This window comes from Zea mays, chromosome 6, assembly GCF_902167145.1.
Source record: "Zea mays cultivar B73 chromosome 6, Zm-B73-REFERENCE-NAM-5.0, whole genome shotgun sequence".
In the NCBI taxonomy this organism is placed as follows: domain Eukaryota; kingdom Viridiplantae; phylum Streptophyta; class Magnoliopsida; order Poales; family Poaceae; genus Zea; species Zea mays.
Window position 1 is genome coordinate 20,185,106 of NC_050101.1, and position 19,286 is coordinate 20,204,391.

At 51.4% G+C, this 19,286-nt stretch overlaps 4 protein-coding genes across 13 annotated transcripts; 3 read left to right on the forward strand and 1 right to left on the reverse strand.

Annotated features, from left to right (window-relative positions):
• The first annotated feature begins 7,688 nt into the window (after window positions 1–7,688).
• Window positions 7,689–10,869, forward strand: LOC103629085 (apomucin). 4 transcript variants are annotated; one of them, XR_004850079.1, is made up of 4 exons: window positions 7,689–8,536; window positions 8,612–9,138; window positions 9,207–9,846; window positions 9,926–10,869. XR_004850079.1 is itself a non-coding variant. In XM_035959885.1 (3 exons), exons 1-3 carry the CDS (start codon window positions 8,282–8,284, stop codon window positions 9,712–9,714), a joined length of 1,290 nt encoding a protein of 429 aa, XP_035815778.1. In that variant the 5' UTR covers window positions 7,689–8,281; the 3' UTR covers window positions 9,715–10,869. The 4 variants fall into 4 exon arrangements, 2 of the variants coding, with proteins under 2 accessions (XP_035815778.1, XP_035815777.1); XR_004850078.1 differs by having other exon boundaries at window positions 7,689–9,138; XM_035959885.1 differs by having other exon boundaries at window positions 9,207–10,869.
• Window positions 10,870–11,875: 1,006 nt separating this feature from the next.
• On the reverse strand, window positions 11,876–13,135 carry LOC103629084 (uncharacterized). Of its 3 annotated transcripts, NR_158542.1 has the most exons (3): window positions 12,576–12,818; window positions 12,360–12,505; window positions 11,903–12,271 (listed from the first exon to the last, which is right to left on the reverse strand). NR_158542.1 is itself a non-coding variant. In XM_008650293.4 (2 exons), the coding sequence occupies exons 1-2, from the start codon at window positions 12,792–12,794 to the stop codon at window positions 12,181–12,183; spliced, it is 522 nt and encodes a 173-aa protein (XP_008648515.1). In that variant the 5' UTR covers window positions 12,795–13,135; the 3' UTR covers window positions 11,876–12,180.
• Window positions 13,136–14,437: 1,302 nt separating this feature from the next.
• LOC126913097 (uncharacterized) lies at window positions 14,438–16,154 on the forward strand. The gene has a single exon (NM_001412166.1). It carries the CDS (start codon window positions 14,908–14,910, stop codon window positions 15,421–15,423), a length of 516 nt encoding a protein of 171 aa, NP_001399095.1. The 5' UTR covers window positions 14,438–14,907; the 3' UTR covers window positions 15,424–16,154.
• A 467-nt stretch (window positions 16,155–16,621) lies between these two features.
• LOC100277837 (uncharacterized) lies at window positions 16,622–19,030 on the forward strand. Of its 5 annotated transcripts, none has more exons than NR_178055.1 (4): window positions 16,622–17,345; window positions 17,462–17,569; window positions 17,941–18,274; window positions 18,824–19,030. NR_178055.1 is itself a non-coding variant. In NM_001412168.1 (3 exons), the coding sequence occupies exons 1-3, from the start codon at window positions 16,990–16,992 to the stop codon at window positions 17,946–17,948; spliced, it is 435 nt and encodes a 144-aa protein (NP_001399097.1). In that variant the 5' UTR covers window positions 16,622–16,989; the 3' UTR covers window positions 17,949–19,030. The 5 variants fall into 5 exon arrangements, 3 of the variants coding, with proteins under 3 accessions (NP_001399097.1, NP_001399098.1, NP_001399096.1); NR_178054.1 differs by having other exon boundaries at window positions 17,499–17,569; NM_001412168.1 differs by having other exon boundaries at window positions 17,499–17,569; window positions 17,941–19,030.
• Window positions 19,031–19,286: the final 256 nt, after the last annotated feature.

The following is a 19,286-nucleotide window of genomic DNA, read 5'->3' on the forward strand; positions in this document are numbered from 1 at the left end:
CGCTGGGGCTTTTATAGGCGGCGAGGCCACTGTCGGAGATGACCTTTTTTATAAGTTTGGGAACTATTATACCAAGTTGATTATTCACAAACAGCGCGCGCGCACACACCATATCGTACTCTCTCTCTCTCTCTCTCTCTCTCTCTCTCTCTCTCTCTCTCTCTCTCTCTCTCTCTCTCTCTCTCTCTCTCTCTCTCTCTCTCTCTCTCTCTCTATCTCTCTCTCTCTCTCTCTCTCTCTCTATATATATATATATATATATATATATATATATATATATATATATATATATATATATATATATATATATATATATATATATATATATATATATATATATATATATATATATATATACACACACACACGGGGTCCTGATCTTGTACCTTTTCTTTTGGGTAAAGATGAATATGTATGATGCGAATAAGCTGCAAGGTGTCTGTCGGCCACTTGATCCAACTCCAAAAATATCTTCTCTATACTATCCACACTTGAAGGCGACCCCCCTTCTATCAGGAGCGGTCCACGTTGTCCTCGATCATCAGGCTAGCTACTTCGAGACACCGGCCTTGCTTGGGCCAATTACTAACCGCGCGCAAAGCTAGTGGTCGGCAGCTGTTACCTGCTATGTGTGTTATAAATGAATGCGACACAAATAGGATCAATCACAGAGGAGACACGGATTTAACGTGGAAAACCCCTCCAAAGTGAAGGGGAAAAAACCACGGGCGCCGGCAGGCAACTTCTCACTATTTTCGGGTGGTTACAGATCGCAGGAGATTTTCAATTGAGATAGATATCTCCTGCGGCTTACAAAGATATTTATAGGGGTGAAACCCTAAAACGATCCGTACCGGGGGGGGCTCCGCCCCCCCCACCCCCCCAGGCGTCCCTGGGCCGCGGGAAGGCCAGTTGGCCTCGCTGCGCTCCGACCCAAGCCTCCCGGCGACGGGCCTCCGCTTCGCTCGCCAACTTGGCCGCCTTCTTCAGAATTTGGATCACAGACTCAACAATGTGTATCCAGCGTCCAGGTCAGGTCATAACTTGTGACGATATGCTCTCGACTCGTGTAGGGCTCATGTCGATCTTCTTGTCTTGTCATGTGAACCTCGTCATTTCTCTTCGTTATCCCTTGGCGTAGGTGCCTGATTCTCAGATCCGCTACAATTTAGATGAGACTATATATCACGTTACGTAATTGACTAAATTGATTCTAGACCTCACATAATCGCGATCAGAGGTTGCAGATCGATCATGTATATGAGTGAACGAATATGTTTCCAAATGGTCCCTCCGGTCTAGAATACATGATGCTTCCGACAGGATAACTGTACGTGAGTTCGAGCGGTGGCTCGTCTACGATTTCCACCAACAAACTGTGTTGTCTCTCACGGATGTGCGTGCTACCATTGTCGCCATGTCTCTCGGCCATGTGTCGACCTCTAGGTATATGTTGTAGGTGTAGCTTGTGCACAGAGTAGGTGTGTGTGATTGGTGTGCGTTTGGGATGTGCAGTGCGTGAGTTCAGGGTGGGGCAATAAAAAAGAACTACAGAGTTCCACTTCACTTTCTCCTCTCATACCTATTAGCCGAAACCAACACTCCATCTGCACAACACCACCTCTCTTCTCCAAGATCACCAAGAAGCTTCTTTTCTAAGGACTGCAAGGGTATACACCAGCAAGACAAGGTAGGAATTTTCTCTTGCCCTAAATCTTCTAGTTCTCCAATTTTTCCCCTGAATGAAATTAGGAAACCTGAAGCAATATCAGTGCTTCAGTTAGATGTGGCTATTCATGCATTCTTTTTGCTATTCCTCGACTTGTTGAGTACCTTTGTACTCATTCCGTTTTGTATCCCTCCTTGTATAAATTTTGGTTGCATGGAGCTGGTAGAGGATGACTATGTTAGGTGTGACCCCATCTAACTCGACCTAGATGATTTTGTTGGTGATAGTCAAGAGTGTGATCCATTTTATAGTAAGGTTGATCCATATGAAGACAAAGGCATTAATATGATCTTGAGTTGAAGTCCGGTATTGTAATTAGTGTGTTGTAGTTGGCATGTAACTAGGTACAATTGTTTGGAAGTCAAACTACTTTTATGAAATAAACCACCTAACATGCTTCTGATTTGTGCTACTCTGATGTGAGATATTGTACTGTAAAACAAATAATTACAGTGTAATGACTTCAAAGACTGGTTATACCCCTCGTGAGCACAAATGTTGTGTGTCACCGTTGTGACGGGACCGCCCAATCTATAAAAGCACAAGTACCAAAAACATCTTCTTCCACAGTTGTTTTAGCATACTTGAACCTATATAGATCCGGTAGACCACCGAGTATCCCGGAGGACCTTGGTAAATCAACTCACAACCAAGATCGTAGATTAAGTAAATACACCTTCACATACGGGAGTTTTGCTGCGGAAATAATATTACAAAGAGTTTATAAATAATAAGTTGAGAGCGAGTACAAAAATCTGATTTCAAAGTAATACAGCTTTAAACAATATAGATATAACATAGTTTTGAAATATAGTGCTAGCTCGATGACAATCCTCCAGGAGAAGCATAGATGAGATAAGTATATAGAAGGCCGAGCCCACCGGCGCTTATCCACCATCCTTAGTAGGCCTAGATCTTCACCTGCAACATGGTGGGATAAACCCTGAGTACTCGAATGTACTCAGCTAGACTTACCCGTCCAAAACCAGAAAATAAGAAAGTAAAAGACACCAAGGATCATGCAAGGCTTTATCTGGAGCTGGCTCTTTCTTTTTGGAAGAGTACAAGAATTAATGTAGTTATTAGCAACTTAAGGGGTATCATGATGATTATTCATCTTTTAGCAGTTCATTTTCTTTTTACCTATTCTGCAGCAAATCTAGGTTAGCACCTAGTTAGCTAGATGACAATTGTCAATTCACTATAAGTCTAGTTATAGCTTTAGTGAAGAATCAAGTTGAGCAATTCTCTTAATTACTATACAAGCAAGAGTAACCCAAACCCTTGATTATAATTATTCATGTCATCATACTTAATCAATATCATCATCCTCATGATTACCATTGTTCTTACTACGATGAGATAGCTCAAGTCAAGTGCTCACTGTCCAGGAGCGATGGCGATTCGAATCGATTCCTAACCAGCTGGTGGGGTATTCCTAACACAAACCATACCCACAGTACTTCGTGAGATATGATCACCACCATACGTATTCTAGAAGCAGCCCGGCTGCACATCGCGGTTCGACAGGGGCCACCATATCCAGGGACCTCCCGACTACCAGAGGGCCAGGTCGCCGCCATGACCATGGGTTAACTCGCCGTGTCCCTGTCGCTCCTCATCCACACCAATAGGTGCACCCAGCGAGGTCGAATCCGGCTAGAATAGTACTCTGGCTTCGCGGTCGAAACGAGTTATCCGGCTAGCTAAGTGATTAGGCATGCGTTCAACATGACTCGAGGGACCCCAACGGTACGGTCCTTAATCGACATAGACGGGGATAAGTAGACAACCAAGACCTCCCTGCCCTGTTGTTTTCCTATCTTCATCCCGTCCGGTCTCATATTAACTTTCATACTATTCAATGATATTTCTCGATGACTTTACCCAAATCAAGCATAAGGTAACACGTACCTTGCAGGCGATAGGAAATCACCCGACTTCTAACGTCTAAGCAAGCCTAAGCATTTAAGCGTACTTAAATTACCCAGGTGACAAGGATAAGGATTAACAAAGGTAATCAAGGATAAATGCAGCAATTATTTCCAAACAATCCCTACAACCTAATGCAACAATCATAGGCAGGTAGGTGAATAAAACAATTATTGCAAACCATGGGAATTAGATGTCAGGGCTTGCCTAGAATCCAACACTACGTTAGTGTTTGGTTAGATGACTCCCGCTTGACGAACATCCACTTGATTAGTCCACCGTCTTCGGGATAAGTTCACCACACCTTCTTGAGGAGTAGTTCCAAGGCCACGTCTTTCACGTCCACGTGCTCAACATCTAGCGTACCTAAATGAGATGCACGATGCATATGTATGAGCATAATGAAAGGTAACACAAGACCATACGAGTCACACAGTAGTGAACTAAGCACCAAATAGTAAGGCATTGCAAACAATCATACGCAAGCACTAGCTAATTCTACACATTATCGGGCACATAAATCTACCACTGAAGACATGGGATACTCAAACCTATACTTAACCAACACAATCAAGGCATCACAATTAACAAACGTATATCCATTTTACTCCTAACATTTCATTTGCTCTACTAATTATTATAGATAGTTAAGTGTACACATACCTGCTATGACTTCTAAACGTCATATAGATAGACTTAATGACTTGGTCAAAATGGAATAATCGTGCAAACGTGTTCTAACAATTATTCACAAGATTCGGATACATGCGTACACACCAAACAGAACATATAGGAGGTGATGGCCTATCCAACCAATACTTGTTGGACTATTCTACTTAGGCTGGTTATTCCATAGCAATCAGTATTAGCGGCACAAGCAATAGAAGGTAGCAACATATATTACCAAATCCGTTTCTTCAACCACATAACTACACTTGCTAAGTAAATGTTGATTGAAGCTAACTACTTACTATACTTCGACAATTTAAGTTACTAATCTTAGTGAGACGTGCATAAAAATCAGAGAAACTTAACCAAACAGCAAGCAATCTACAAATAGTCTACTAATTAACATTCTAACCAAATTGGAGCACTAGAGCTACAACATATAATTAACATGCAAGTAATTACATTTTTCCTACTTACAAGATTTAGCTAACACATCAGAAGACACTAAACACATTATAAGTTTATATTTTCCTTAGTTAGGGAATGACACTGTCGTGGTTTCAGAAACCAGGGGGACAATAGATTTGTGTTCGGCGGGGATGCAAGCGCGGACTCACTCCGAATGGTGAATCACGGGGATTCGAGCTAGGGAGCTAAGACACGGGTGGTTATACTGGTTCAGGCCGGGGCCCTAGTCCAGTGTAGTGCTGAGCGTAGTATTGCTTGGGGTGTGTTACAGCTGAGTGCTTGTGTGTAGAAGATGGGGATTGTCTTGCCCTTTTATAGCCCAAGGGTAGACTTTATAGTGAGGACTGGTATTCATCCAGGGAGGAGTTCGGCCTGCTGCCTCGGGGTGGCGCGGCTCCTCTGATGTTGTTGGCCGGGTCATGCGTCGTCGTACCCTAGTATGGCGCCGCGTCTCGTCCGTTTGCCATACGGGCTCCTGTAGCTATTCTGATGCTGATGTAGCGGTACCTAGCGGGTCCCGTAGAGCAGACTTGCGGTGAGGTTCAGGGATGTCTTTAGTACAGCTTCATCTTCCGTCATCCCCTCTACGTCATCTTCCAGCATGCGTAGGCGCACGCTCGGTATGGCGTACTGCCCCGTCCCCTTCTAGAGTACGGGTCACTGTAGAGACCCCGATGCGGAGGTCCCTGCGACCGAGGTTGACTGGTCCCACCAGTCAGCGGGGGCATGTCTGAGAACGTACCCTGAGTCGTGTTTTGACAGAGGCCCTTTGGCACTGCTCCCATGATCCGGTCGTGGTTTGGTGATGGTCTGTCTTGTCGTGCTGACGTATGCCAGCTGCGTTGTCCTGGGCTCCTTCTTTGTTGGTCTGCTTGGCGGGGACTTGGTCGTTCGCCCCGCCTCGTAGACTTGCTCAGCGAGGGCTTGCTCGTCCGCCCGCCTCGCGGACCTGCTCGGCGGGGACTTGGTCGCTCGCCCCGCCTCGCAGACTTGCTCGACAGGGCTTGCTTGTCCGCCCTACCTCGCGGACTTGCTCGGCAAGTGGGCCAAAAAGGGGTCACAGGCCTCACCTTCGGGTACCCCGTTCCTAGGTACCCGACAGCAGCCCCCGAGCCTTCGTGCGACTTCTTGGAGTCGGGCGGAGGCTTTCTCGGGATCAAAGCCCTTGGTGCGTCCAAGCGCATCAGTATGATGTAGCCCCCGAGCCCCCGAGTAATCCGTGAGGATTTCTTGGGGGTTTACTTTGGTTCCTAGCAAAACTTTGGTCCTTTGGGTTGTCCGCCGGAGCGGAGCATAATCTCCGGGGACGGACCCACATGGAGTTGCAAAGGGGCGGCGCTCGCCGGAGTGGGACGTGGTCTCCAGGGGCGGACCCATGTGGGTTTCCCATGGGCGGTGCTCGCCGGAGCGGAGCGTGGTCTCTAGGGACGGACCCGTATGGAGTTGCCCATAGGCGGTGCTTGCCGGGGCGGGGCGTGGTCTCCAGGGACGGACCCGTGCGGAGTTGCCCATAGGCGGTGCTTGCCGAATCGGAGCGCGGTCTCCAGGGACGGACCCGTGCGGAGTTGCCCATAGGCGGTGCTCGCCGGGGCGCAGCGCGGTCTCCAGGGATGGACCCGTGCGGAGTTGCCTATAGGCGGTGCTCGCCGGAGCGGAGCGCGGTCTCCAGGGTCAGACCCGTGCATAGTTGCCCATAGGCGGTGCTCGCCAGAGTGGAGCGTGGTCGCCAGGGACGGACCCGTATGGAGTTGCCCATAGGCGGTGCTTGCCTTGCCGGGCGTGGCCTGAGTGCGCGCAAGCGCATCAGTATGATGTAGCCCCCGAGCCCCCGAGTAATCCGCGTGGGTTGCTTGGGGATTTATTCTGTTCTCAGCTAGGTCTTCGACCTGCCCTCCGTCGTCTTCTCCTGATCTTTCGGGCCGTAACGGTCACCTACTCGTCTTGCGTCGTGACTTCGGGAACGGTCTTTTGATCTGGTTGTCGTTGCTTGCTGGTTGCTGTTATGCACGCATCTCCCCTCGGGAGGGCTTTTGGGCCCTATTGAGGGGAGGGCCGTCTTCCCTAACCTAGTCGGCGCGAGGGAAGAGGCCGTCGAGCTACAAACGGGTTATCCAAGTGAGATCCGACCGCCTGTTCTCAGGTCTTAGTCTCGGCGAGCGGTCCCACTGGGGGGGGGGGGGCTCGATCTGATGGGGGAATCTCATCAAGTCCTTCCTTATTCTATCCCATATTGGCCCTCCGGTCAGTCTGGCTGTCTGGAGGAGGGCCCCGTGGCCACCCCGTCAGCCAGGTTGCCGCGGGAGAATGTGAGATACGACCTTGGACGTGGGACCGAGCAAATGACTTATGGGCCGGTCACCTGACTTGTGACTCGCTGGGAGCTTGCTCGGCCCACCCCTTGCTCTACGTGAGGAGTCGGGGTAGGTTTTGGTTTTTACCTGGCGTGAAGCAGTTCCGGCGGCGTGGTAAAAACGCGGGGTTCATCATGGCGCTTCTCGTCGTGGGCGGCTTGACGGGACGCGAAACGGCCCACTCTCCGCATCCTGTATGTGTGGCGTGGTGGTGTGGTTAACCTTCCTGTCCGTTACTGACGCCTTTCTGCCACGCGGTCCCCCGGTGCCTCGTCCGAAGCGGCGCGAGCTCTGCAAAAAGTATGATTTTTCTTGCGGCGCCCGAGGCGGGAGGGATTCCGATGCGATGGATTCCCTATGTCATCCGCGGGGTCCCACCTTCCAGGCACCGGCTGGCTTCCCCGTACCTACGTACAAATAGGACATGGAGGCGCTCGGGGTCGATGCCGCTTACCGTGTTTTCTTGCCCGCGCATCCGCCGCCTCTTTCCTTGGAGAGTTTCTTGCGTTCTTGCGCTAGTCCTAGCATCTTCCTCGCAAAATGGCGTCGTTTCCACCCTGTTCGATCCGGGATAGTTGCCTTCTTGGCCTGGAGAAGAAAGGGTTCCTCCCCCCCAAGGGGATCTCACGGTGGAGGTTGGAGAAGGAGGGCGACGTGTCGCTTCCCCGGGATGATGAGGTGGTCGTGCTCGCGCCCTTCTATGAGCGCGGGTTTGGGCTCCCTCTGCACCCCTTCGTGCGGGGGCTGCTTTTCTTCTACGGGCTGGAGATTCAGAACCTTCATCCCAACTCCATCCTGCACCTGGCGTGCTTCATCACCCTGTGCGAGGCGTTCCTGGGGGTCGACCCCCACTGGAAGCTGCGGCGATACCTCTTCAGTGGTCGGGTAAGCCCGGGCTGTGGCGCCCAACTGTACCGTTGGTTCGGCCAACTTCCAGCTTCGTTCTGGCCGGAAGACGGTGTACTTCAAGATCCCACTCCCTTCCTCCGTGCGGTACGAGGGCGAGTGGTTCTATGTCTGGAACACGGCCGGCAGCGCCCCGCGCTTCACTGGTCGGGAGCCGGTGTCGACGGACAATGGGGTGGAGCCTAGTCTGAAGGATGAGGTGGAGGCTCTTCTGTCGGCTCTCGAGATGCTGAAGCGGCAAGGTCTTACCGGCGCGAGGCTAGTGCGCAACTTTATGCATCGTCGAATCCAACCTCTGAAGGCTCGCCAGAGGCCAATGCATAGGTACTCCGGCGTCAACGACCCCGACCGCCACTCTTTTGAACCGCTTGCGCTGTCCGAGATTGAAGCGCGAGTCAAGGTCGTCACCGCGCTGTCGTCAGGATCCTTCATGGATGAAGATTCTCCTCACCCTCTTTCTGGAAAGGTTTCGAGCGATTTGGTGAGCTCTCTCTCTCCTGCTCTTCTTGTTCCTCTGTCTTCCTCTGTTAGTAATGTTCGGTCGTGGCCCCTACAGGGGAACGGGCCCCTGGCGCCCAGTCTTCCGCCGCTCCCCGAGGTGCTCGCCGTTCAGGCGGAGCGTAAACACAAGCGGAGCGACGGGGAGACTCTGGGGGCGCGCATGAAACGACTCAGGGCGCAGAAGAAGGGCAAGAGGGTCATGCGCCCTTCCAAATCAAGCGAGGGAGCCACCTTCTCCTCTGACTCGAATGATGCGTCCTCCACGGCTTCCAGCTGGGAGGACCTTGCGGCATTGACGGGTGGCCCGATGTGTCGTGGCGACGCCGTAGCCAGCTCTAACGTCCCGGTTGAGGCGGGCGGGCCGGCCGCGGATCCTCCCCTGGTCGCGGCGTCCTCTGCCGATGGTGCGGGAGTTGCTGCCGCGAGTGAAGTGGCACAGCTCTTCACGGGTGCCGGAGGCATCACGGAGGGCGGCGCGACCCATCCAGCCGCGTTGGAGGCGGCTTCCTGGGCTACACCGCGATCCTTTGTTCCTTCGTTGGTTGCTCAGGGGAAGGTGGTCACTAGGAAGCGCTCCTCCCGGTATGTTGACTCACTTGTCTTCTTGTTCCTGGCTTTTACTCGTTGCCTTATGTTTTTTTTCCGGCCAGCGCGTACGTGTCGCATAAGTCCGTGAAGGACGCGTTCCTGGTGGCAAGAGGGGCTCCTCTGCCTCCTCAGGCCTTCGAGCCGACGCTGCTGGGGGGAATGCCCCCTCCGGCTGTCGGGGTTGTCCCGCTGGGCGTCGTGTCATCTGCCTCCCCCGCGGTGGCGACGCCGTCGACCCAGGTCATCCTAAAGGCGGCGGGTGCGGCCACCCCGGACGTGGTTCTTATCGATTCGTCACCATTCGCGTCCGCCTCAGGGGAGGCCCCGGCGGTCGGGGCAGCTGCCCTTAGCGACTCCTTGTCGGGGCAGCCGGAGGCTTCGTCCCTGCCCTTGCCTGCCCCCGCCCCTCCGCCATCAGTCACCGTGGGGGCGGGTGGTAGCCCTAGGGTGTCGCTGCCAGCCCCGGGTTCCGCCGGCCTTCGGGAACAAGCGGTGCTGGCCGTGGTAGCCGGTGGGAGTGCGTTGCCTGTGCGGCCTGTAGGGGGCGACGAAGCAGAGGTGGAGGAGTGACAGCGATTAGAGTTGGTCCTGCTTCGAGCTGACGCGGGCCTGGAGACCATTGAGCGGATGCTCAGTGGTTTCGGGGAGGCGATCTCGATTGCCGAGGCATCGGTGACGGCGGACTTCATTCCCTTTGGTCGGGTGAGTGTTTCTTCCGTCGTCGTCCTTTTCGCCATCTTTTGCTCACGCCGGTCCTTGTCCGCTTGGTTCGCTCTCCCAGCGCCTTCTTGTGCGATCGGAGGCTCGGGCGGAGGCGCTGCAGGCCCTTTCTTGCGCCTCGTCGGAGTCTGACAGTGTGGCTCGAGCCGTCCTCGAGGAGGTCGAGGACGGATGCAGGCCGGCGACCGACGACGGCCACCATAGTCGATGGTGGATGACTTCCGCTTGCTGCCTAGCGGCAGCGGCGAGTTTGTTGAGGCGCCGCTTTTGAGCGGTGGCGCGCCTTCTGAGGCGCTGCTTCTCCGCCTTGGTTTTGGTGGAATGCCTGGGCCCCGGGCCAGTGGCACTAGCCATGCTAGGGCTGACGAGACGGAGCTCTCCGGTCTTCTCGGCGAGGAAGTCGAGAGAGCCGAAGGTGATCTTGCTTCTGGGAGCGAAAGACTCACCCCCGGTGAACGCTGAATAGCCGGCCATCGGAGTAAAAAAAAGTCGCTTTGGCACGCTTAAAGTCCTCTACCTGGCGCGCCAACTGTCGTGGTTTCGGAAACCAGGGGGACAATAGATTTGTGTTCGGCGGGGATGCAAGCGCGGACTCACTCCGAATGGTGAATCACAGGGATTCGAGCTAGGGAGCTAAGACACGGGTGGTTATACTGGTTCAGGCCGGGGCCCTAGCCAGTGTAGTGCTAAGCGTAGTAATGCTTAGGGCGTGTTACAGCTGAGTGCTTGTGTGTAGAAGATGAGAATTGTCTTGCCCTTTTATAGCCCAAGGGTAGACTTTACAGTGAGGACTGGTATTCATCCAGGGAGGAGTTCGGCCTGCTGCCTCGATGTGGCGCGGCTCCTCTGATATCGTTGGCCGGGTCGTGCGTCGTCGTACCCCTGGTATGGCACCGCGTCTCGTCCGTTTGCCATACGGGCTCCTGTAGCTATTCTGATGCTGATGTAGCGGTACCTGGCGGGTCCCGCAGAGCAGACTTGCAGAGAGGTTCAGGGATGTCTTCAGTACAGCTTCATCTTCCGCCATCCCCTCTACGTCATCTTCCAGCATGCGTAGGCACATGCTCGGTATGACGTACTGTTCTATCCCCTTCTGGAGTACGGGTCACTGTAGAGACCCCGATGCTGAGGTCCCTGCGACTGGGGTTGACTGGTCCCACCGGTCAGTGGGGGCATGTCTGAGAACGTACCCTGAGTCATGTTTTGATAGAGGCCCTTCGGCACTGCTCCCATGATCCGGTCGTGGTTTGGTGATGATCTGTCTTGTCGTGCTGACGTAGGCCAGCAGCGTCGTCCTGGGCTCCTTCCTTGTTGGTCTGCTTGGCGGGGACTTGGTCGTTCGCCCCGCCTCGCAGACTTGCTCGGCGGGGGTTTGCTCGTCCGCCCCGCCTCGTGGACCTGCTTAGCGGGACTTGGTCGCTCGCCCCGCCTCGCGGACCTGCTCGGCGGGGACTTGGTCGCTCGCCCCGCCTCGCAGACTTGCTTGGCGGGGCTTGCTCATCCGCCCTGCCTCACGGACTTTCTCGGCAAGTGGGCCGGAAAGGGGTCACGGGCCTCACCTTCGGGTGCCCCGTTCCTAGGTACCCGACAGACACCAAAAAACTAACGAAGGTTAGGCTCATCATTTTAGGCCACTTAAACTTAGACTATGGGTAGAAGCAATTTAACTAGCTCTCTAAATCACTTTACTAGGTTAACTTGCTTGACGCATCAACTAAATAAACATTACCTCTTTCTTTGATCTAACACATAGAGCATTATCACATAGCATAGAACTCCACAATACTACCACTTGAACACCTACGGACCTAAAGCACTCATATACTTAGTTCATCGGATCATTCTTCGATTTCCACGGAAACATACCTATCAGTACTACTCGCTCCCAAATGATTTTAGGCAACGATAATACTCATACAGAACCTCTAACCGATGTGGCATTTAATCACCCGCTAGATATAAAATGTAGTGACTTGTTAAAACGAAGCATCAATTCGCCACACAACAAAAATCAACACAATAGCACTAACAGAGACTATCAATTAACCGTTTTGAAACACTAAACTTATTTCGCATTCACCAACAAAAATCACACATCGCATGCATGGGACCATACACTCTTTGCGAGGAGGCATTTTCAACACACATCCAATACAACCACAATCCTCTGAAAACCTAAGAAACATCCGGGTTCTTTTCTACTTCGCTTTCTTCTCCTTCCCTAACTCGAATCCATACAAACATATTCACACACATATATATGCGACATCGACCAAAGCGTAATTAGAGTAGACCACAAAATACAAATCGAACAACCTAGCCGAATCGGGTTCGAGACCCGCGTGCTGTCCGTTGGTTGGGCATTTCGTCGAACGCTTGGTGCGCGTGGCACAGCGTCAACATCTAGCTGCGATTAACAACACACAGTTTACTAATTTGGCAATTTCATCGAGCACAAAGAATGCGCAATGGAGGGGGACAGTGGGATGCCTCACCGGGTGGACGACGTCGCGCAGGGGCTGCGCAAATCGGGGTGGAGCGCACGACGTGAAGACATCGGGGTTGCTGCTGTCTACTGGGCTTGACAAAACCGCAAGCCGGCGGAGCGCGGAGTTGCTGTGGCTGCTGCTCACCGGCGACACTGCACAGGCCGGCGTGAGCAGGGAGGAGTCCATGCGCGCGCTGGAGAGGGGGTTGGGCGACGGTCGAACCTGCTTGTCTGTAGGGGACGTGAGGGAGAGGAGCTCGCGGCTGACGGTGAGCCGGTCCTGGGGGAGAAGGCGCTGCTTGGAGCCACGCCGAGTGCCAAGGTCAGCAGGGGCCGATCGGAGCTCCTGCCATGGGAAGGATGGTGGCCGGCGTAGGGAGCTCGGGCGCCGAGCACGGCGTCCAAGGACGGCCGACGAAGGTGAGGTGAGCAGGGACGGCATGGGGGGGGGGGGGGGGGGGGGGGGAGCTATCGAGGCTGCAGGAAACGGTGGTCGGCTTCGCTGCAGCAGGGAGACGAGGCCATGGGAGGTGGCTGAGGAGCTGAGGGCGGCGGCGGCTGTGGGAGATGGGAGCAGGGGCGGCCGGCCACCTGGCAGAGTGAACGAGGAGAGGAGAGAGTGGCGAAGAAGCCAGGTGCAGCGGCTGGGAGTGGAGAGATTTGGGGATTTTTACCATTTTTTGCTAGAGAACTGCTATTTATATGCGTGTGCTAGGGTTAGGGTTTTGAGTGGGCTTAATGGGCCTAAATGGGCTGGGCCCAAAACACAAATTGGGCTACAACATTTATTTCATTTTTATAGTGTTTAATTGACGCGGATAATCGAAATCGGATACTGCCTGCTAGCACTCGCGCCACAAATGTTTATCCTAATTTCATTTCAAATTTGGACCGGATATAGGGTATTATCACGTCGCGTCGCATTACAAAGAAGTCAAGCCCTTTCCAAACGCGGCGTTATATTCCATCTCCAAACGTGGAACCGAATCGACTAATGATTTAATCGAGCTCGGTTGGTTCGGTTAATTTCGCTCGGGTAACTTTTGTTGTCGGATTCTAATAAATTCGTTTGGAGCAAAATCACGAGACGGGGTTGACATTTGAATTCGCATTCGCCTCATCGAGTGATTCGAGTAGTCACCAGACTCGTTATTTACTGTGACGGAATAATTTCGAACTTCGCAAAATCCTTGATATAACCAGAATCGATGGAAATGGATGTGCGATACAGAGATCGGATCCTCACGGACTTACTTAGGTTCACAATCGCGGTTTAGCTCGGGACGAACACCTGGGGTGTTACAACCATGCAGACCAAGTATACATGCTTGTATCAGCGATAAATATATATATTTTTATTCTTTGGCAATCATAAAAAATGCTCTTTTAATGATATACCAATGACATTGTTAACTCATTTCAAATTATATTAGTACTCTATAAAAACAAATTGTGTAAGTTCTTACTTTAGATAAATTTATATATTTTGATTGAAACATTATAACATATCTTCCCGGTAAGTTAATTGTAAGCATTTATAATTTTTAGAAAAAAAAACACTACTACACACATACTTTGCTAAAGAAAAACCAACATTTCGAACATCGTGGTCTAGACTGAAATAACTATTTATGCCATTGTAGTAACAAAGAGTGCAATTTAGGCACTAGAATCCATTGTTGAAAAAAACAAAAAGACGGTCCATAGAAGTTATAATAAGAATTTGTTTCAACTAAACATGTGGATAAAAAAACAACTAAATAAGATCAAATTTTCAAAGCCAAAATCCAGATTCATACGTGACGACACATGCGCTACAAAAAGCGCTGATATATGTAAGCTAGCGTTTTAATTAAACTCGTTTTATGAAGACCCATGGAGCTGCGATGCAAATGGTCGAAATTATGATTATAGATGGTAAAACATATATAGTAACCCATTAGTTTATCACAACCAACAGAGAATACAAAGTATGTAATGAGCATTATGTTAGCAAATGAACACAATACGGAGAGAGTGTTCTTAAATATAAGTAATTTTCAGTATTTGTAGATATTAAATGTATCCACAAACTTTTAATACCTATATTTTCTAAGATTCTAGTTGTTGAGATAGGAGGGCCTCTGCGTCGCCCTCAAGGGCGACTCGGGGGCGACCCGCTCGCACCGCCGCCGCCAACCCCAAAAGCAGTACAGCCCGGCCGCCGCCGCCTCTCCTCCGGCTACCGGCGGTGGCAGCCAGCGGCGGCGCCCCAAAAAGGGCCTGCCCCGCACCCCTTCCTCTCCTCCCTCTCTCTCCCACCCACCCCCCCCCCCCCCCCCCCCCCCCCCCCCCCCCCCCCCCCCCCCCCCCTCACTGCAACTCTTGTGCTCGATGCCCGGCCGCCGGATAGCGCGGTCTCCGGCCTCCTGGCGCGGATCTGGCCTCTGCAGCCCTTGATCCGGTCTCTACGGCCCTAGATCCCGGTCTAGCCCCCCGCCGGCGACGATGCTCCGTGGTGACCCCAAGTGGTGGCCAGCTGGGGCGGGAAGAGCTTCTCGCGCTTGCGCGAGACAATGCCGCCACCAGCTGCACAGGCAGCAACCCGCTCTAGGCCACTGCTCCCCCGCCGGTCTACATGGGGCTGCCCCGCAGGTCGAGAGTTTCGTGCTCCCTCCGGTGGCTCCGATGACCTGGCGTCCAGAACCGGCTTACCCCTGGCCGGATCTGGCCGTTGTGTTGCCGGCGCCCCGTGGTGGTTGCTAGCCGGGCCCGTACAGGCCCTCGGCGGCCAGGCGGGCGTGGCTGGGGTCCGCGTACACCCACCCCCACTGTGTTGTGCTCTGCTTCGTCCAACTACAGTGCGTCCGCGTGTCTGCTCCTTCCTGTGCAGCTCACCGCCGGTGGATCCGGTATGCCTGTGCCTGGATCTAACCCCTACGAAGCGGACGAGGATAGCCATTGCCGAAATGCAGCGGGGCCCTCTCCGGCGGTCTCTGCCAGCTGGGTCGGGGCAGGACGCCCGATCTGTTGGTGCTCCGCCGAAGCCCACCATTGGCGGCGCCCTATCGTGGATGTGGTGGCAGTCCTGAGCAGCGAAAGCTCTGTGCCCGGTGCGCGGGGGGTCCTATCACCTTCGCTCGGTCTGCTCCAATGCCCATTCTCGGCGGTGCCATGACCTTGGCGGGACTGGGCTCCATGGCGGTCTCCTTGCAGCGAAAGCTCCATGTCAGTACGTGGAAGGTGCCCACCTTTGCAAGGCCCACGTCATGGCTTGGTCGTCAGGGTTTTCTTTGCAGGTCTCTTTGTCCCTATTGGCACCTCTGCTCCGTCAACGCTCTTCTGTCAACAAGGGACACATAGATCTTATGTCGGGTCGGTGTTTTCCGCCTCTCCTGCTCTCGTACGGCGCTGGATGGTGGCATGCGGAGCCCGGATGCGCTGTCGGGTGTTGCTGCCGGCTTGAAGGGAGATCATCGTCTCTGGGATCGGCTCACGCTTGCGCGGTCCCTCACCTAGAGGGCCGCACGGCAGTGGAGCGACGTTGCTACGAGGGGCCATGTGGATGCGCAATGGTCCTCATGTGCTGGCGAGTATGTTGTTCTCTGGTGGTGCTAGTCGTCGATCGGCTGTTGTCGTCCTAGCCGTTATAGCCTGCGTCATGTTTGTGTAATCCGACCGGGCTGTGTTGGGCCATTGGTATTGTTCTCCCCTTTTGTAATCTCCGTTCTGCTTTGTGTAATCCTACGGCCCATTTTGAGCCATTGATCTAATGAAATCAGGTGGGGATGCTCCCCCCGTTGACCGTCAAAAAAAAAAAAAAGATTCTAGTTGTTTCAATGCAAGAGCACGGATTGACGTACTAGTATGGACAAATAGAAGAATAATGAAGAAAACCTATGTTGGTCTTGATGCAGGCAAAACTAGGACTGAACTGAAAATCTTTGCAAGGGTGTGTTTAACTCATGACCCCAATATATGACAAGCCAAAATTTGGCCATGCCCTTAATATTTAGCCTCCATTTGGTCAGTGATTGTAGCTAGCCAATACTTAGTGACGTGTTATAAAATACACGTCTCTAATAAAGATATTATTTGTGATGTGTCTGTCCACATCAGTGACGTCTCTAATAATGCTTGTTCGGCTGTCCTTGCTGCGGCTGCGACTTCTACAGTATTTTTGTCTCTATGGATTGCAGCTGCTACTTTTGCAGCCGCTACAGTGCCCAAATAAGGGCAGCCGAACAACACCGAATAAATCTCTGGTTGCTTGAATAAATCGGAGAATCTAGTCACGGGCTTCTTCGTCACCGAGCCTTCTCGTCCTCGCGGACTTGTGACTTGTGACTCCAGTCCCTTCCAATCAACAAGTTGCTATAGTAGTCCCTTCCAAAATCCACACTGGAACCGGAACCTCCATCTCCAATCCAATCCAACTCCAGATCCGCCTCCCTGCTGCATCCCCATCCCGCACGAGCACCACCCCTTGTCCTCTCCGCCTCTACATCTCATCGGCTGGTGCACCTCCTCCCTCCTCTGCTCGGCCCCTCCCTCCCTTCTCGTGCTACGGCAGCGTGGATGCACGAGACTACAGCTGTGGCAAAGCGGAGATCCGGCGGGAGTGCAGCGGCCGGCGTGCCTCTACGTGGTATGGTGACATGAAGATGCGAGGCGAGGCGAGCAAGGCCAGCTCCGGCTCCGGCTCTGGCTCCAGCGAGGATGGTGAGCGAACCGGCCCCGTGCCTTCCCCCGCTCGTCGCGCGCCGCCCATCCGCATCGACGTCGCCATGGGCTCCTTCTCCGCATGTCGCCGCCACGAGATCTGCCCGCGCGTCTCCTTCGGCAGCCGATGCCCGACGGCCGTCCGACCTCCGACGCATCGTCGCCGGTCCGGTCCTCTTCGCCCCCTCTCCGCTGCGTGGCGCCACCCGTCGTCACCTCCGCCCCCTTCACCGACCTCTCCTGGGTCCTCCACACACTGCTCGTCACCATCGTCATGCGCGAGGCGCTCAAGGTAACACCATCCTCTCCGTCCGTCCAGCATCTCCCTCCTTGCAGATCTCCCTGTTTCCCCTTCCCTAATTCCATTTAGTCCCGCCATTATCTGATCCGTACACAAGATGATGTTAGGTAGTTGAATTTGATGGCAAAATCGACTGCTTGCTAGGACTGGTGATTGCGGTGTGTTGGTTGAGGATGCCAGAGATGAGCTGAAGCTTCTAGCATTATGTACAAAAGGTATTTGTCGAATTACCTGGATGGGATTTTGCTATACTTCACTTGATTTATCATATTTCCTTTGCTCATCAGTTCTGAACAAGTGACCACGTCTAACTCACAACTCTCCCATTTCTGGTTGCGCGAATTTCTTCAATTCTTTCAGAAATCAGAATTGCATGACTTTTATCTTAACATAAGTTAGAGTAGCTGTGCATAAATGTGGAGAATATTGATCAGAGTTTATGATTTGTTCAAACTGAAACTCACTAAATTCTTGCAATTAAGGACTATCGGATGGTCAGCATCCAATTTATCTATGTTCAGCATAATGGCATCAAGTTTTTGCTAATATGACTGTAGAGTCTTAAGACTTCAATTAATTTTTGCAGGGGATTGACATGCTATCATTTGTATCAATTAAAACTAGAGCTGTTCTCTTGATATAAGGGTTTTCTCCATATTTGAGATGGATTGAACACTGTATCCTTTACCTGCAGCATTTTTTCTGTATCTCGTGATAATTTTTCAGTCACTCTAATCTCTCTCTCCATGCAGCTGATAGGTTTTCTCCATATGTTGCTTGGGAATGCTTGATTTTTTTTCTAGCTGCATAAAGCTTTGTATCATCAAACAATTCATAAAAGAGGCTGACCTGTTCTAGTTATTGGTGTCAGATTTGACTGCAGTCCCATGATTTTTTGCTTCAGATGGGACTGGACTTTGGTAATCCATTTCACAATTATTTTCCAATGCTGTTAGTATTTCCTTTCCTTTTGTTCTCAAGTCTTTCTAAGAATGTCACTCATAACTAGTAATAGTATTTCTTTTCCTTTTGTTCTCAAGTCTTTCTAAGAATGTCACTCATAATTGGTAATAGTATTTCCTTTCCTTTTGTTCATAAGTCTTCTAAGAATGTCAGTCATAGCTGGTAATGGTAATCATGGTTGTAACCTGATTTGTAGTGAGAGACCAGTAACCATATAATGAGCTATGTTCTTATGAGATAAAAGCTGGAGACTTTTTTTTGACATGGTTCTTCCTTTTAGAATGATAAGAAAATAATCTTGATGTCTATATGCACTTATTGAGACCATGTAAAGAGAATATAATGCAACATTTGATATGTTTGAAATATCTCTCTGCCTATATTCTAAGCTAGAACAATCCATACTCCATATGCTTGAATTATCCTTTCTTAGATGATTGACTCAGATTCGTCTTTGTACTTGTATTATAAATATAAACGAACTTCTTATTTTTCTTCCCTTCCAGGTTCAGAGTTTGAGATAATCAATCTGTAGTCTAAAAATTGTATGTGTTTGTAGTTGATGGGAGCACCTCTCAGGAGTTACCTTAGTGCTTTAGATGTAATAATTGTTCTGTAACTGAATAAACATTTGCATTTGTGATGCATTTTGACTATATATGTGAGATGTTTATAAAAACACGTGCAATATATATAATATTGGCTTTCCTCCATGTTTTTTTCCAGTTTTTCATTTAGTGACGCGTCTCGGCGAGACACGCCACTGATTTGGGGCGCTAGTGACGCGTCTCGGCGATATACGTTACTAATTTGGGGCGCTAGTGACGCGTCTCGGCGACAAACATCACTAATTTGGGGTACCAGTGACGCTGTTTTATGGATACACGTCACTGATTACGGTTAATCAGTGACGCGGTTTTATCAATACACGTCACTGATTACGGTCAATTAGTGACGTTGATTTACACG

Excerpts from the sequence above, each read along its gene's own strand:
- LOC103629085 (XM_035959884.1), top strand. The coding sequence starts at position 8,282 with ATGCTGAAGCGGCAAGGTCTTACCGGCGCGAGGCTAGTGCGCAACTTT. Across the intron at positions 9,139-9,206 it reads ACTAGGAAGCGCTCCTCCCG|CGCGTACGTGTCGCATAAGT; the intron begins GTATGTTGACTC and ends TTTTCCGGCCAG.
- LOC103629084 (XM_008650293.4), bottom strand. The coding sequence starts at position 12,794 with ATGCCGTCCCTGCTCACCTCACCTTCGTCGGCCGTCCTTGGACGCCGT. Across the intron at positions 12,268-12,359 it reads TGCGCGACGTCGTCCACCCG|ATGTTGACGCTGTGCCACGC; the intron begins GTGAGGCATCCC and ends AATCGCAGCTAG.
- LOC126913097 (NM_001412166.1), top strand. The coding sequence starts at position 14,908 with ATGCCGCCACCAGCTGCACAGGCAGCAACCCGCTCTAGGCCACTGCTC.
- LOC100277837 (NM_001412169.1), top strand. The coding sequence starts at position 16,990 with ATGAAGATGCGAGGCGAGGCGAGCAAGGCCAGCTCCGGCTCCGGCTCT. Across the intron at positions 17,346-17,498 it reads TCATGCGCGAGGCGCTCAAG|GACTGGTGATTGCGGTGTGT; the intron begins GTAACACCATCC and ends ACTGCTTGCTAG. Across the intron at positions 17,570-18,106 it reads TCTAGCATTATGTACAAAAG|CTGATAGGTTTTCTCCATAT; the intron begins GTATTTGTCGAA and ends CTCTCCATGCAG.